At 46.8% G+C, this 12,704-nt stretch overlaps 1 protein-coding gene across 1 annotated transcript; it reads right to left on the reverse strand.

Annotated features, from left to right (window-relative positions):
- Positions 1-8,221: 8,221 nt before the first annotated feature.
- LOC120320015 (lysine-specific demethylase 4B-like) lies at positions 8,222-11,977 on the reverse strand (the record flags this gene model as incomplete). The annotated part of the gene is made up of 3 exons (XM_039369440.1): positions 11,615-11,977; positions 10,498-10,612; positions 8,222-8,415 (listed from the first exon to the last, which is right to left on the reverse strand). Coding segments are annotated over exons 1-3 (431 nt in total), but the record flags the coding sequence as incomplete, so codon positions are not given.
- Between the last annotated feature and the right edge of the window lie 727 nt (positions 11,978-12,704).

Genomic DNA, 12,704 nt, shown 5'->3' on the forward strand with positions numbered 1-12,704 from the left:
CCATGCTGGCTGAGGAATCCTGGGAGTTGAAGTCCGCGAGTCATGAAGGGGCCCAAGTTCCCCCATGCTGGCTGAGGAATCCTGGGAATTGAAGTCCGTGAGTCATGAAGGGGCCCAAGTTCCCCCATGCTGGCTGAGGAATCCTGGGAGTTGAAGTCCGCGAGTCATGAAGGGGCCCAAGTTCCCCCATGCTGGCTGAGGAATCCTGGGAGTTGAAGTCCGTGAGTCATGAAGGGGCCCAAGTTCCCCCATGCTGGCTGAGGAATCCTGGGAGTTGAAGTCCGTGAGTCATGAAGGGGCCATAGTCCCCCCATGCTGGCTGAGGAATCCTGGGAATTGAAGTCCGTGAGTCATGAAGGGGCCAAAGTTCCCCCATGCTGGCTGAGGAATCCTGGGAGTTGAACTCCGCGAGTCATGAAGGGGCCATAGTCCCCCCATGCTGGCTGAGGAATCCTGGGAGTTGAAGTCCGCGAGTCATGAAGGGGCCCAAGTTCCCCCATGCTGGCTGAGGATCCTGGTAGTTGAAGTCCGCGGTCAATGAAGGGGCTCATAGTTTCCCAGCTGGCTGAGAAATCTGGGAGTTGACGTCCCGCGAGTCATTAAGGGGCCCATAGTTTCTCCAATGCTGGCTGAGGAATCCTGGGAGGTTGAAGTCCTTGGAGTCCATGAAGGGCCAAACGTTCCCCCATGCTGGCTGAGAATCCTGGGAGTTTGAAGTCCGCGAGTCATGAAGGGGCCATAGTCCCCCCATGCTGGCTGAGGAATCCTGGGAGTTGAAGTCCGTGAGTCATGAAGGGGCCATAGTCCCCCCATGCTGGCTGAGGAATCCTGGGAATTGAAGTCCGTGAGTCATGAAGGGGCCAAAGTTCCCCCATGCTGGCTGAGGAATCCTGGGAGTTGAACTCCGCGAGTCATGAAGGGGCCATAGTCCCCCCATGCTGGCTGAGGAATCCTGGGAGTTGAAGTCCGCGAGTCATGAAGGGGCCCAAGTTCCCCCATGCTGGCTGAGGAATCCTGGGAGTTGAAGTCCGCGAGGCATGAAGGGGCCAAAGTTCCCCCATGCTGGCTGAGGAATCCTGGGAGTTGAAGTCCGTGAGTCATGAAGGGGCCCAAGTTCCCCCATGCTGGCTGAGGAATCCTGGGAGTTGAAGTCCGCGAGTCATGAAGGGGCCATAGTTTCCCCATGCTGGCTGAGGAATCCTGGGAGTTGAAGTCCGCGAGTCATGAAGGGGCCATAGTTTCTCCATGCTGGCTGAGGAATCCTGGGAGTTGAAGTCCGTGAGTCATGAAGGGGCCAAAGTTCCCCCATGCTGGCTGAGGAATCCTGGGAGTTGAAGTCCGTGAGTCATGAAGGGGCCCAAGTTCCCCCATGCTGGCTGAGGAATCCTGGGAGTTGAAGTCCGCGAGTCATGAAGGGGCCATAGTTTCCCCATGCTGGCTGAGGAATCCTGGGAGTTGAAGTCCGCGAGTCATGAAGGGGCCCAAGTTCCCCCATGCTGGCTGAGGAATCTGGGAGTTTGGAGTACCGTGGAGTCATGAAGGCCAAGTTCCCCCATGCTGGACTGAGGGAATCCGGGATTGAAGTCCGTGAGTCATGAAGGGCCAAGTTCCCCATGCTGGCTGAGGAATCCTGGGAGTTGAAGTCCGCGAGTCATGAAGGGGCCATAGTTTCCCCATGCTGGCTGAGGAATCCTGGGAGTTGAAGTCCGCGAGTCATGAAGGGGCCATAGTTTCTCCATGCTGGCTGAGGAATCCTGGGAGTTGAAGTCCGTGAGTCATGAAGGGGCCAAAGTTCCCCCATGCTGGCTGAGGAATCCTGGGAGTTGAAGTCCGCGAGTCATGAAGGGGCCAAAGTTCCCCCATGCTGGCTGAGGAATCCTGGGAGTTGAAGTCCGCGAGTCATGAAGGGGCCAAAGTTCCCCCATGCTGGCTGAGGAATCCTGGGAGTTGAAGTCCGTGAGTCATGAAGGGGCCAAAGTTCCCCCATGCTGGCTGAGGAATCCTGGGAGTTGAAGTCCGCGAGTCATGAAGGGGCCAAAGTTCCCCCATGCTGGCTGAGGAATCCTGGGAGTTGAAGTCCGCGAGTCATGAAGGGGCCAAAGTTCCCCCATGCTGGCTGAGGAATCCTGGGAGTTGAAGTCCGCGAGTCATGAAGGGGCCATAGTCCCCCCATGCTGGCTGAGGAATCCTGGGAGTTGAAGTCCGTGAGTCATGAAGGGGCCATAGTCCCCCCATGCTGGCTGAGGAATCCTGGGAATTGAAGTCCGTGAGTCATGAAGGGGCCAAAGTTCCCCCATGCTGGCTGAGGAATCCTGGGAGTTGAACTCCGCGAGTCATGAAGGGGCCATAGTCCCCCCATGCTGGCTGAGGAATCCTGGGAGTTGAAGTCCGCGAGTCATGAAGGGGCCCAAGTTCCCCCATGCTGGCTGAGGAATCCTGGGAGTTGAAGTCCGTGAGTCATGAAGGGGCCCAAGTTCCCCCATGCTGGCTGAGGAATCCTGGGAGTTGAAGTCCGTGAGTCATGAAGGGGCCAAAGTTCCCCCATGCTGGCTGAGGAATCCTGGGACTTGAAGTCCGTGAGTCATGAAGGGGCCAAAGTTCCCCCATGCTGGCTGAGGAATCCTGGGAGTTGAAGTCCGTGAGTCATGAAGGGGCCCAAGTTCCCCATGCTGGCTGAGGAAATCCTGGGAGTTGAAGTCCGTGAGTCATGAATGGGGCCAAAGTTCCCCCATGCTGGCTGAGGAATCCTGGGAGTTGGAAGTCCGGTTAGTCATGAAGGGCCCAAGTTCCCCCATGCTTGGCCTGAGGAATCCTGGGAGTTGAAGTCCGTGAGTCCATGAAAGGGGCTCCCAGTTCCCCCTGCTGGCTTAGTAATCCTGGGAGTTGAAGTCAGTGAGTCAGAAGGGGGGGCCCAAGTTCCCCATGCTGGCTGAGGATCTGGGAGTTGAAGTGTCCGCGAGTCATGAAGGGGCCCAAGTTCCCCCATGCTGGCTGAGGAATCCTGGGAGTTGAAGTCCGCGAGTCATGAAGGGGCCAAAGTTCCCCCATGCTGGCTGAGGAATCCTGGGAGTTGAACTCCGCGAGTCATGAAGGGGCCATAGTCCCCCCATGCTGGCTGAGGAATCCTGGGAGTTGAAGTCCGCGAGTCATGAAGGGGCCCAAGTTCCCCCATGCTGGCTGAGGAATCCTGGGAGTTGAAGTCCGTGAGTCATGAAGGGGCCCAAGTTCCCCCATGCTGGCTGAGGAATCCTGGGAGTTGAAGTCCGCCAGTCATAAAAGGGCCATAGTCCCCCCATGCTGGCTGAGGAATCCTGGGGGTTGAAGTCCGTGAGTCATGAAGGGCCCAAGTTCCCCCATGCTGGCTGAGGAATCCTGGGAGTTGAAGTCCGCGAGTCATGAAGGGGCCCAAGTTCCCCCATGCTGGCTGAGGAATCCTGGGAATTGAAGTCCGTGAGTCATGAAGGGGCCATAGTTTCTCCATGCTGGCTGAGGAATCCTGGGAGTTGAAGTCCATAAGTCATAAAAGGGCCAAGTTTGAAGACCCCTGGTCTAGTGGTGGCCTAGAAACCAAGCAACTGTGAGTTCTAGTCCTGCTGAACAACAACTTATTGGGGCCGGCCTAACCTCATCTCTGCAACAGCAAGGACTCCAAATGAAATATGAGATACATCCAGCAAGTCTCTTGGCAGCCACTCCAAACAAGACGAAAACCTCCATGGAGTCTCTCACAGCTGAGCTGCAAACACACTCAACAAGCACTCCCACAGTTCCCACATGTAAACAAACAACAACTCCAAGCAATATTTGGAGCAAAGCTTGCGTGCTTTCGATCACTGGACGGCGGTTATGTCTGCTGCCCGGGTTTTTCCACCGTGTGACCCCCATGGAAGGAACAGGCTCCAGTTATTTGTGTGCTTATACAGTATTTTCTTGGTGCAACAAAAAAAAAAAAAAAGAGGGACGGGGGGGAACGCTTATTTCCAAAATACTATACCAGGTAGTCCTTGACTTACGACCACAATCGAGCCCGATGTTTCTGCTGTGAAAAGTGAGACGTTTGTTAAGCGAGTTTTCAACCCATTTCACGACCATGGGGATGCTGCAGCGGTTGTTAAGTGTGAAAAGTCTATGGAGATTCTGAAGAAGCTTCCTGTTATAAGAAGCGAAACATCTTCAGAGAAAAACAAGGAAGTCCAGTTGCCTCGGGGAAAAAGCACCTTCGGGATAAAGGGCGAAAACTGGTCGCATTTTTCGGTGCCACTGTAACTTTGAACGGTCACTAAATGAACTATTGTAAGTCGAGGACTACCTAAAGTCACTTTTTTTAATATAAATTTTATTAGTTTTTATAGGGTTAGGGATAAAATGGGCTCAGGATTAGGATTGAGGTTAGGGTTAAGGTTGGGTAACATTTTCAATATTTAACAAACAGCATATTGTTTGGGTACATATGTTTAAGTAACAACAATAGATACAGTTAATTATCATATACAGTATTAATTAATCACTCTGTAGCCTTCTTCTTACTGATATATATTCAAAATTACATATCACATTCCTTTCTCTCTGACTCATTTTTCCAGCCACTGGTAAAAGTTATCCCATGTTCTAAAGTTGACTGAGTCTCCTTTCTCTTTAATCTCTAAAGTCAATCTATCCATTTCTGCCCACTCTAGAATTTTCTTAATTAGTACTTCTTCAGTTGGTAAGTTTTCATTTTTCCAATATTGGGCAAATACCTGAAGCTACTTCTAATGTGACTTTGAATTTTGAAATCTCCAAAAAAGAAAAATTGACTGGGCTTAATAGTTCTCCCAGCGTGGCTTACTACTCTGTTTTATCTTCTTCCCACAAAGGTTCGTATGTGAAAATTAGTGATGTCTAGGGCAGGGGGTCTTCAAACTTGGCAACTTTTAAGACTTGTGGACTTTGACTCCCAGAATCCCTGAGTAAGCTCTGAGAGTTGAAGTCCACCAGTCTTAAAAGTTGCCAAGTTTGAAGACCCCTGGTCTGGGGGGGGGGAATGGCTGGGGCAGGGGAAATGGGAGAAAGCAAAAGAAAGGACTCATATCATTACCTGAAAAGCCTTAAGACACAACCATCAGCACAGGCCCCTTGTTGTCATTCACGCATAACAAGGCGAGAACAGCCCAGATAAGGCGGTTTAGACCAGGAGGAAGGAAGCTTACCAAGATCCAAATCTGGCTCTTGGTTCTATTTCCATGCGTCCTTTCGGTTTATAAAACAGCATCTTTCACTCAGGTTGAAAGGCAAACTTAAGTGGCTGGGTGTTTGTTTGTTTTTTTAAGCCACAACTGCTAAGTACTAATAGATACCATTTTATCTTCTTTATGTCTCTTGCTTGCCCTGAAGGTGGTACTTTGACAAATCACAACAAAAGCTATGCAAAAGAGGGAGATTAGAAATCAGGGCTGGTTCAAGCAGGAATCTCTTCTGAAACTTTGGCTTTGGGGCAAACTTTTTCCAAATTTGGGGAGGTTTCCCTGGCATTTCAGTTGCCCTAGGCCAGGGGTAGGCAACTTTGGCTCTTTTATGACTGGTGGACTTCAACTCCCAGAATTCCTGAGCCAGCCATGCTGAGGGGAAAGGGAGAGGTTTCCAAGCTGAGCCATGCTGGCTGAGGGATTCTGGGAGTTGAAGTCCACGAGTCATAAAAGAGCCAAGGTTGCCTATCCCTGGCCTAGATGATAGATAGATAGATAGATAGATAGATAGATAGATAGATAGATAGATAGATAGATAGATAGATAGATAGATAGATAGATAGACAGACAGACAGACAGACAGACGATAGATACACCTAGATCAGGGGTAGGCAACCTTAGCTCTTTTATGACTCGTGGACTTCAACTCCCAGAATTCCTGAGCCAGCCATGCTGAGGGGACAGGGAGAGGTTTCCAAGCTGAACCATGCTGGCTCAGGAATTCTGGGAGTTGAAGTCCACCAGTCATAAAAGAGCCAAGGTTGCCTACCCCCACCCTTGGCCTCTTTCCCCTCCCTCCAACAAAATATTGTGGACCCGACTGATATTAATAGATGTGTGTTCTTTTTTTTAATAGTACAGAAAATCTAGCCACTGCCAACACATCAGTCTTATGAGTTATGCGATGTCTGCTTGGTCCTTTTCAAATATTAAATATGAGAGGCCTGCACGAAACAGAAAAAAAATGGGGGAGAATCTGACAAACCATTTTCAGATATTGACGGTTCGACAGAAATGAAAAGAAACACTGGCGGCTGTTTCTGGATTTCAGATAAGACAAAATAAAAACCCAGACAGGAACAAGTAAGCTTGCTTGGCTCTTCTCTGCCTTGTACAATTCCCAAGGCAGCCTAATCGGACATCCGGCCTGCTCCCATTTTTCTTCCCGTTAGTAGCTGCAGCTGAGACTGTCGTAACACATCCCTCTGACCACATCCACGCTCTTTTTCTCTCTCTTTTCTCTCAGTGACAGGTGTTCCTCTTGTTTCCTGAATTTAAACTGCCTGGCACGAGTAACCCTGTTTTGTTTGGTGCATAGGACTGTGGGAAGTCAGCTCCCCAGAGAAGGAAATATTAAAAGGGCAGGAAAATATATTTCCTCAAAAGATCTTAAAGAGGCAGAAAAGCAGGCCCAGTTTTTCTTTAATAGCCCCCAGGCCTCCCTCCCCTGAGCAGAAACCAGCTCTATAGAAATGTAGATATAAACCATCCAGGAAGGTTGGAAGCCCCCAACTAGAAGCTTAGGAAAACAAAGACTCCTAAAATCTACATACCCCACCCAAACTCTAAGACAGGACATAATAGGATTAACACACAGATGCCAAAGGGCACACTCAGATTCAGGTCAAAGTTCATGCCACAGGATCAACTCTCCAAACAAAAGGCTCCAGAGGGTATAAAAACCCACTCCCTACATGTGCTCTCTCTCTTTTCTTCCAGAGCCATCTTTCTGTCTGGCTCTCCTCTTCAATAAACTGCAACCTTCTTCCTAAAGCAGTCGCCATGTTTATTCCCAGCTTGGACTGAACCACAATGAAGACTTTTCTTTCAACAGGACAAAACTGCTCATCTGACTCACAGAACAAAATGGACCCCGTTTCATTCAGAAACAGAACGCCTAAAACACGCACGTTTCAATTCAGGCAGAGAGTAAACCAAAATTAGTGCTTCCGGGAGCAGAATAGTTTTATGCATTTTTCACATGTGGGGTCCCAGGTGCTCTCTGAGCTTGGTGGTTTTCTTGTAGGTGGTTCATTACCCAAACGAGGTTAACATCATTTGTGCTAAAAAGGAGTGGGGTTTTGGTCTTTTGTTTATATATATAGTTGGTTTGCTCTCTTAGGCTGAAATCAAGGAACTAGAAAGAAGAAAACAACACTCCACAAACACTGACAGAGCAAGCCACTAGACTAGTATATAAAAAGATAATAATCCTCATTCCTTTTCTAGCACCGATAATGTTACCTAGTTGGGTCATGAAACGTCTGCAAACAAACAAACTCAGAGAGCACCAAAGACCCCACAGTTGCTGTCCTCCTCCACTTCACAAACCCCATTCCCTTCCAGCACTGATGATGTTACTTAACGTGGTAATGAAATATCTGCAAGAAAACCACCAAGCTCAGAGAGCATCAAGGAACCCACAATCCCCCCCTCCTCCTCCCTCTTCTCCTGCTTCCCTTTTCCACTTCCTTTTTTCCCCCCTACACTTCCCAAATCCCACATTCCCTTCTAGCACTGATGTTGTTACCTAGTACAGTAATGAAACATCTGAAAGAATCAAGCTCAGAGAGCATCAAGGACCCCATAATCACCCTCCTCCTCCCTCTTCTCCTGCTCCTTTTCCCCTTCCTCCGCTTTCCCCTCTACTCCCCCAAACCCCACATTCCCTTCTAGCACTGATGATGTTACCTAGCACGGTAATGAAACGTCTGCAAGAAAAGAACCAAGCTCAGAGAGCATCAAGGACCCCACAATCATCCTCCTCCTCCTCCCTCTTCTCCTGCTCCTTTTCCCCTTCCTCCACTTTCCCCTCCACTCCCCAAACCCCACATTCCCTTCCAGCACTGATGATGTTACCTAGCACGGTAATGAAACGTCTGCAAGAAAACCACCCAGCTCAAGAGACCACCCAGGAGCCCACAGTTTCAACCCTATTCTCTTCTACCGGTTACATTTTTCACACACCCGTTAAACGTCCCTCTTCATACGCTCACCATGACTTGGGCTCTCCAAACTGCAGGTAGTTGATGCTGTAGAGATCCATGTCCTCCGTGTGCCAGGCAAACGTGGTCTTCCACATCCCAAAGTAGAGGTAGGGGGTGTTCACGCCTTCTATGATAATCCCACACTGATGCTCCACCATGTCAAGGAGAGTGTTCAGGTTCCCAATGTTCCACTCTTCCACATCCTGGGGGTGAAAATAAAGGCAGGTGTCAAAGGAGGAGCCGGCACTCCTTCCATTCCCGCACGGAAAGGGGCCGCCGGCGGTCACTTTTCACAGGCAGCGTCCGAAGGAAAAAACCTCTGGCAGGAGCAGCTATTCCAAAGAGCAGGATACAAGACGCGTAACGGCCCTCTGAGCGGTCCTGAGAAGAAAACAGGCTAAGACACGCTCTATTACACGGGCTCCCGCCGGCTGTCTAAAACCTGTTTGCCACAACTTTTAAGATTCGGTTCACAGGTGGAGCCAAAATGAAAGGGCTTTTCTAAAAATGACGTGGAGAAATCAGTACAAGAGGGAGCAAAGAGAGAGAAAGACTCTGACTGAAAGCCAGCCCAGCGCAGTTTACGCCAACTGAGCCCAACATTTCTGTGGCTAAGAGAAACATTTGTTAAGTGAGTTTTGACCCATTTTACGAATTTTCTTAATAATAATAATAATAATACTAGTAGTAGTAGTAGTAGTAGTAGTAGTAATAGGCTCCTTGGGTGCAATCCCAAAACAACTGGAGCACCACTTGAACACCATTGGCATTGACAAATTCGCTATTAGTCAATTGCAAAAGGCAGCCTTACTAGAAACTGCTTCCATCCTGCGACGATATCTGTAATACCATCAAACATCCACATCTGCCTATCCCAGGTCCTGGGTAAGGACTCGATAGGTAGACAAAATGCCAAATCCAGTCTGAACATCTGGCTGACTGTGCGATGATCCATCATTATCATCATCATCATCATAATTGGAAGGGACCTTGGAGGTCATCAAGTCCAACCCCCTACTCAGGCAGGAAACCCTATACCCTTTCAGACAAATGTCTGCCCAGTTTCTTCTTAAAAGCTTCCAGTGTTGGAGCATTCACCGCTTCTGGAGGCAGGTGGTTCCACTGGTTAATTGTTCTGTCAGGAAGTTTCTCCTTAGTTCCAGGTTGCTTCTCTCCTTGGTCAGTTTCCATCCATTGCTTCTTCTTCTGCCTTCAGGCGCTTTGGAGAATAGCTTGACTCCCTCTTCTTTGGGGCACCCCTTAGATACTGGAACACTGCTAAGTTCTTCCTTAAAAGGCCCTGTCCATGTAATCCCTACAAATCTAAAATCAGTTTCAGAGCCGTTTACAGGTAGTCCTCGACTTATAGCTATTGATTTAACATCTGTTCAAAGTTACACTAGCATTGAAAAAGTGGCTTATGACTGGTCCTCGCTTTTATGGCGGTCACACAATCAAACTTTGGGCACTTGGCAACCAGCATGTATTTACAATAGTTGCAGCGTCCCAGAGTCACCTGATTGCCATTTGGGACCTTCCCAGCTGGCTTCCGACAAGCAAAGTCAGTGGGGAAAGCTGGATTCGCTTAACGACCGCAGGCAAGAAAGGTCATAAAATCGGCTGTGACTCGACCACAACTTTGCTTAGCAGTGGAAATTCTGGTTCAAATTGTGCCTATAAGTTGAGGACTCTTTGCTACTTCCAAACAAGTAACCCCACAGCCCCAATTTTGTTGGAAGAAATTATACCGGGGGTCTTCAAACTTGGCCCTTTTATGACTTGTGGACTTCAACTCCCAGAATTCCTCAGCCAGGCACGCTGGCTGAGGAATTCTGGGAGTTGAAGTCCACAAGTCATAAAAGGGCCAAGTTTGAAGACCTCTGAATTAGAAAGGGCTGACTCATGTATGAGGCTACACTGATTGGTTGCTGTGGGTATGAAGGGGGTGTTTCCCTTTTCCCCCGCCTTTTATCCTCTGTGTGTTCTGTACACTATTTGATTTACCTCAGGATATTCCTATGTGCCCGACTATCTTGTGTTTTTCCTTTCTGGATGATGATAAAAATGTAAACTTAAATGTGCCTGGCTGAGGAATTCTGGGAGTTGAAGTCATAAAACGAAGTCATAAAACGGCCAAGTTTGAAGAGCCCTGAATTATACATACTGACAGCAGTAGTCCTCAACACTCCCGTTACTTTATTAATTCCCCCTGGGGTTCTCCTAGAATTTAACCTGTTCTAACGTTGTCTAAATCTGCATCGTACACACGCTCTCATCTGACTTACCGCATCATACAAGGAGCCACTGATATCCGCCCCGTATATAGGGGACACAAAAGTCAAATTCTTCCAGTATTTGCGTTCCAGATCATCAAAATCCTGATGACGAGGAGTACAGTACCTGGTCAGGAAAAATAAAATTAAGACAACTGGCAATAAATCTTTGTAAAGCAGAGTTTCCCCCTCTGATGCCCTACTAAAGGTAGGACAATTTAGTCAGTTCACTCTGAACAGAGAAAAAACGCCGCTTTTTCAACTCTATTCTACAAAAATGATGCTGACGAATAGTCAATAAGAGCAGTGGAGAAGGCAATGCGGAAGCAGCTCAACACGACACATGTGCCTCTCTCTCTCTCCATCCATGCAACTATCATCTATTATCTTATGTATCTGTCTGTCCATCTGTCTGTCTGTCTATGTCTATCTATTATTGTTCTATCGTCTATCTACTCTATCTATCTCTATCATCTATCTATCTATCTATCTATCTATCTATCTATCTATCTATCTATCATTTATATCTGTCTATCTGTCTATCGTTCTATTGTCTATCTACTGTATCTATCTATCTATCTATTATCTTTCTAACATTCTATCGTCTATCTACTGTATCTATCTATCTATCTATCTCTATCATCTAGGTCTATATCATCTATCTATCTCTATCATCTAGGTCTATCTATCATCTATCTATCTATATCTATCATCTAGGTCTCTCTCTCTCTCTCTCTCTCTCTCTCTCTCTCTCTATCTATCTATCTATCTATCTATCTATCTATCTATCTATATATATATATATATATATATATATATATATATATATGTCTCTATCTATGTATCATTTATTTATATACCTCTATCTATCTATCTATCTATCTATCTATCTATCTATCAATGTATCATTTATTTATATCTATCTGTATCTGTCTGTCTATCTATCTATCTATCTATCTATCTATCTATCTATCTATCTATCTATCTATCTATATCATCCACTGTATCTATCATCCACTCTGTCTATCATCTATCTGTCTGTCTGTATACTTTTACTGCAAAAAGACAAAAAAGAATCCCCAGGCCTTGTTTAATTATAAGCCAGGACAGTCTTAAACCAAGGACGTACTTCTCACTATTAGCCAAGCGACGATAGTCTCCAACCAGCATGGGTTTCTTCTGAATGTTGTACTGGGTGAAAAGCCCGGACTGGCCAGTCACCACCTGCTGAATGGGAGCAGGGATCACCATGCTGTCGATGTCGTCGTAAGTCTTGCGGGGCTTCCATTCCTTGGGAGGGATCACCTGCAAAGTCGGGGGAGAATTTTTTCTTGAATGGATCACGTTTCATGGGAACAAACGACTCTTCCCTTCTGAATAAAAGAACAACAACTATTTACATCTCCTTGAATTCCTGTTTCTAGCACCCAAGTGCATTTTACTCTAGATTCTTAACCAAAAACTCAATTTGTTTCAGAAATAAGATCTCTTTGGAATCTGCGATATTGCCTCCAGTGTTTGGGTTGGGCTTTTGAATGCATTTGCTGCCTTCTTCCTCTTATAATCTGTGTTCCTAATTTTATTCATGTCTTAAAATGTCTAACTATCTTAACAGAATTGAAGGAAGGAAGGGAGGGAGGGAGGGAGGACCTAACTTATATTGATCTGACAGAACCTTGTCAGTATTTTACACTACTAGATAACTGTTAATTACCTATAAGCAATTGTGTCTAATATACCTGTTTGAATATGATCGATAAAAGATCCTATATTCTTTCCTCTTAACTATACAGAATTGGAGCTATTGTTCCAAATGAAATAGAATGAAGGTGTTGACTTTTACTGACACAATTTATTTTATAGATGGCTGATCCAGCCTAATACCCATGTCACTGCTATGATTCAGAAGGCATGTTCTCCAGGCATTACTGACTAAAAATGTATGATTCCCTCAAGTAGACTGAATTAACTATGCTAAACCTAGAAGTAAGGAGAAATTTCCTGACAGTGAGAACAATTAATCAGTGGAACTACCTGCCTCCAGAAGGGCTGAATGCTCCAACACTGGAAGTCTTTAAGAAGAGACTTGGCAACTGACTCATATTTATGACAGTTGTACTGTCCCGGGGGAATCACGTGATCCCCTTTTGTGACCTTCTGACAAGCAAAATCAATGGGGAAGCCAGATTCCCTTCACAACCGTGCTACTAACTTAACAA

Source organism: Crotalus tigris, unplaced genomic scaffold, assembly GCF_016545835.1.
Source record: "Crotalus tigris isolate CLP2741 ecotype Arizona unplaced genomic scaffold, ASM1654583v1 scf7180000021092.12704, whole genome shotgun sequence".
NCBI lineage: Eukaryota > Metazoa > Chordata > Lepidosauria > Squamata > Viperidae > Crotalus > Crotalus tigris.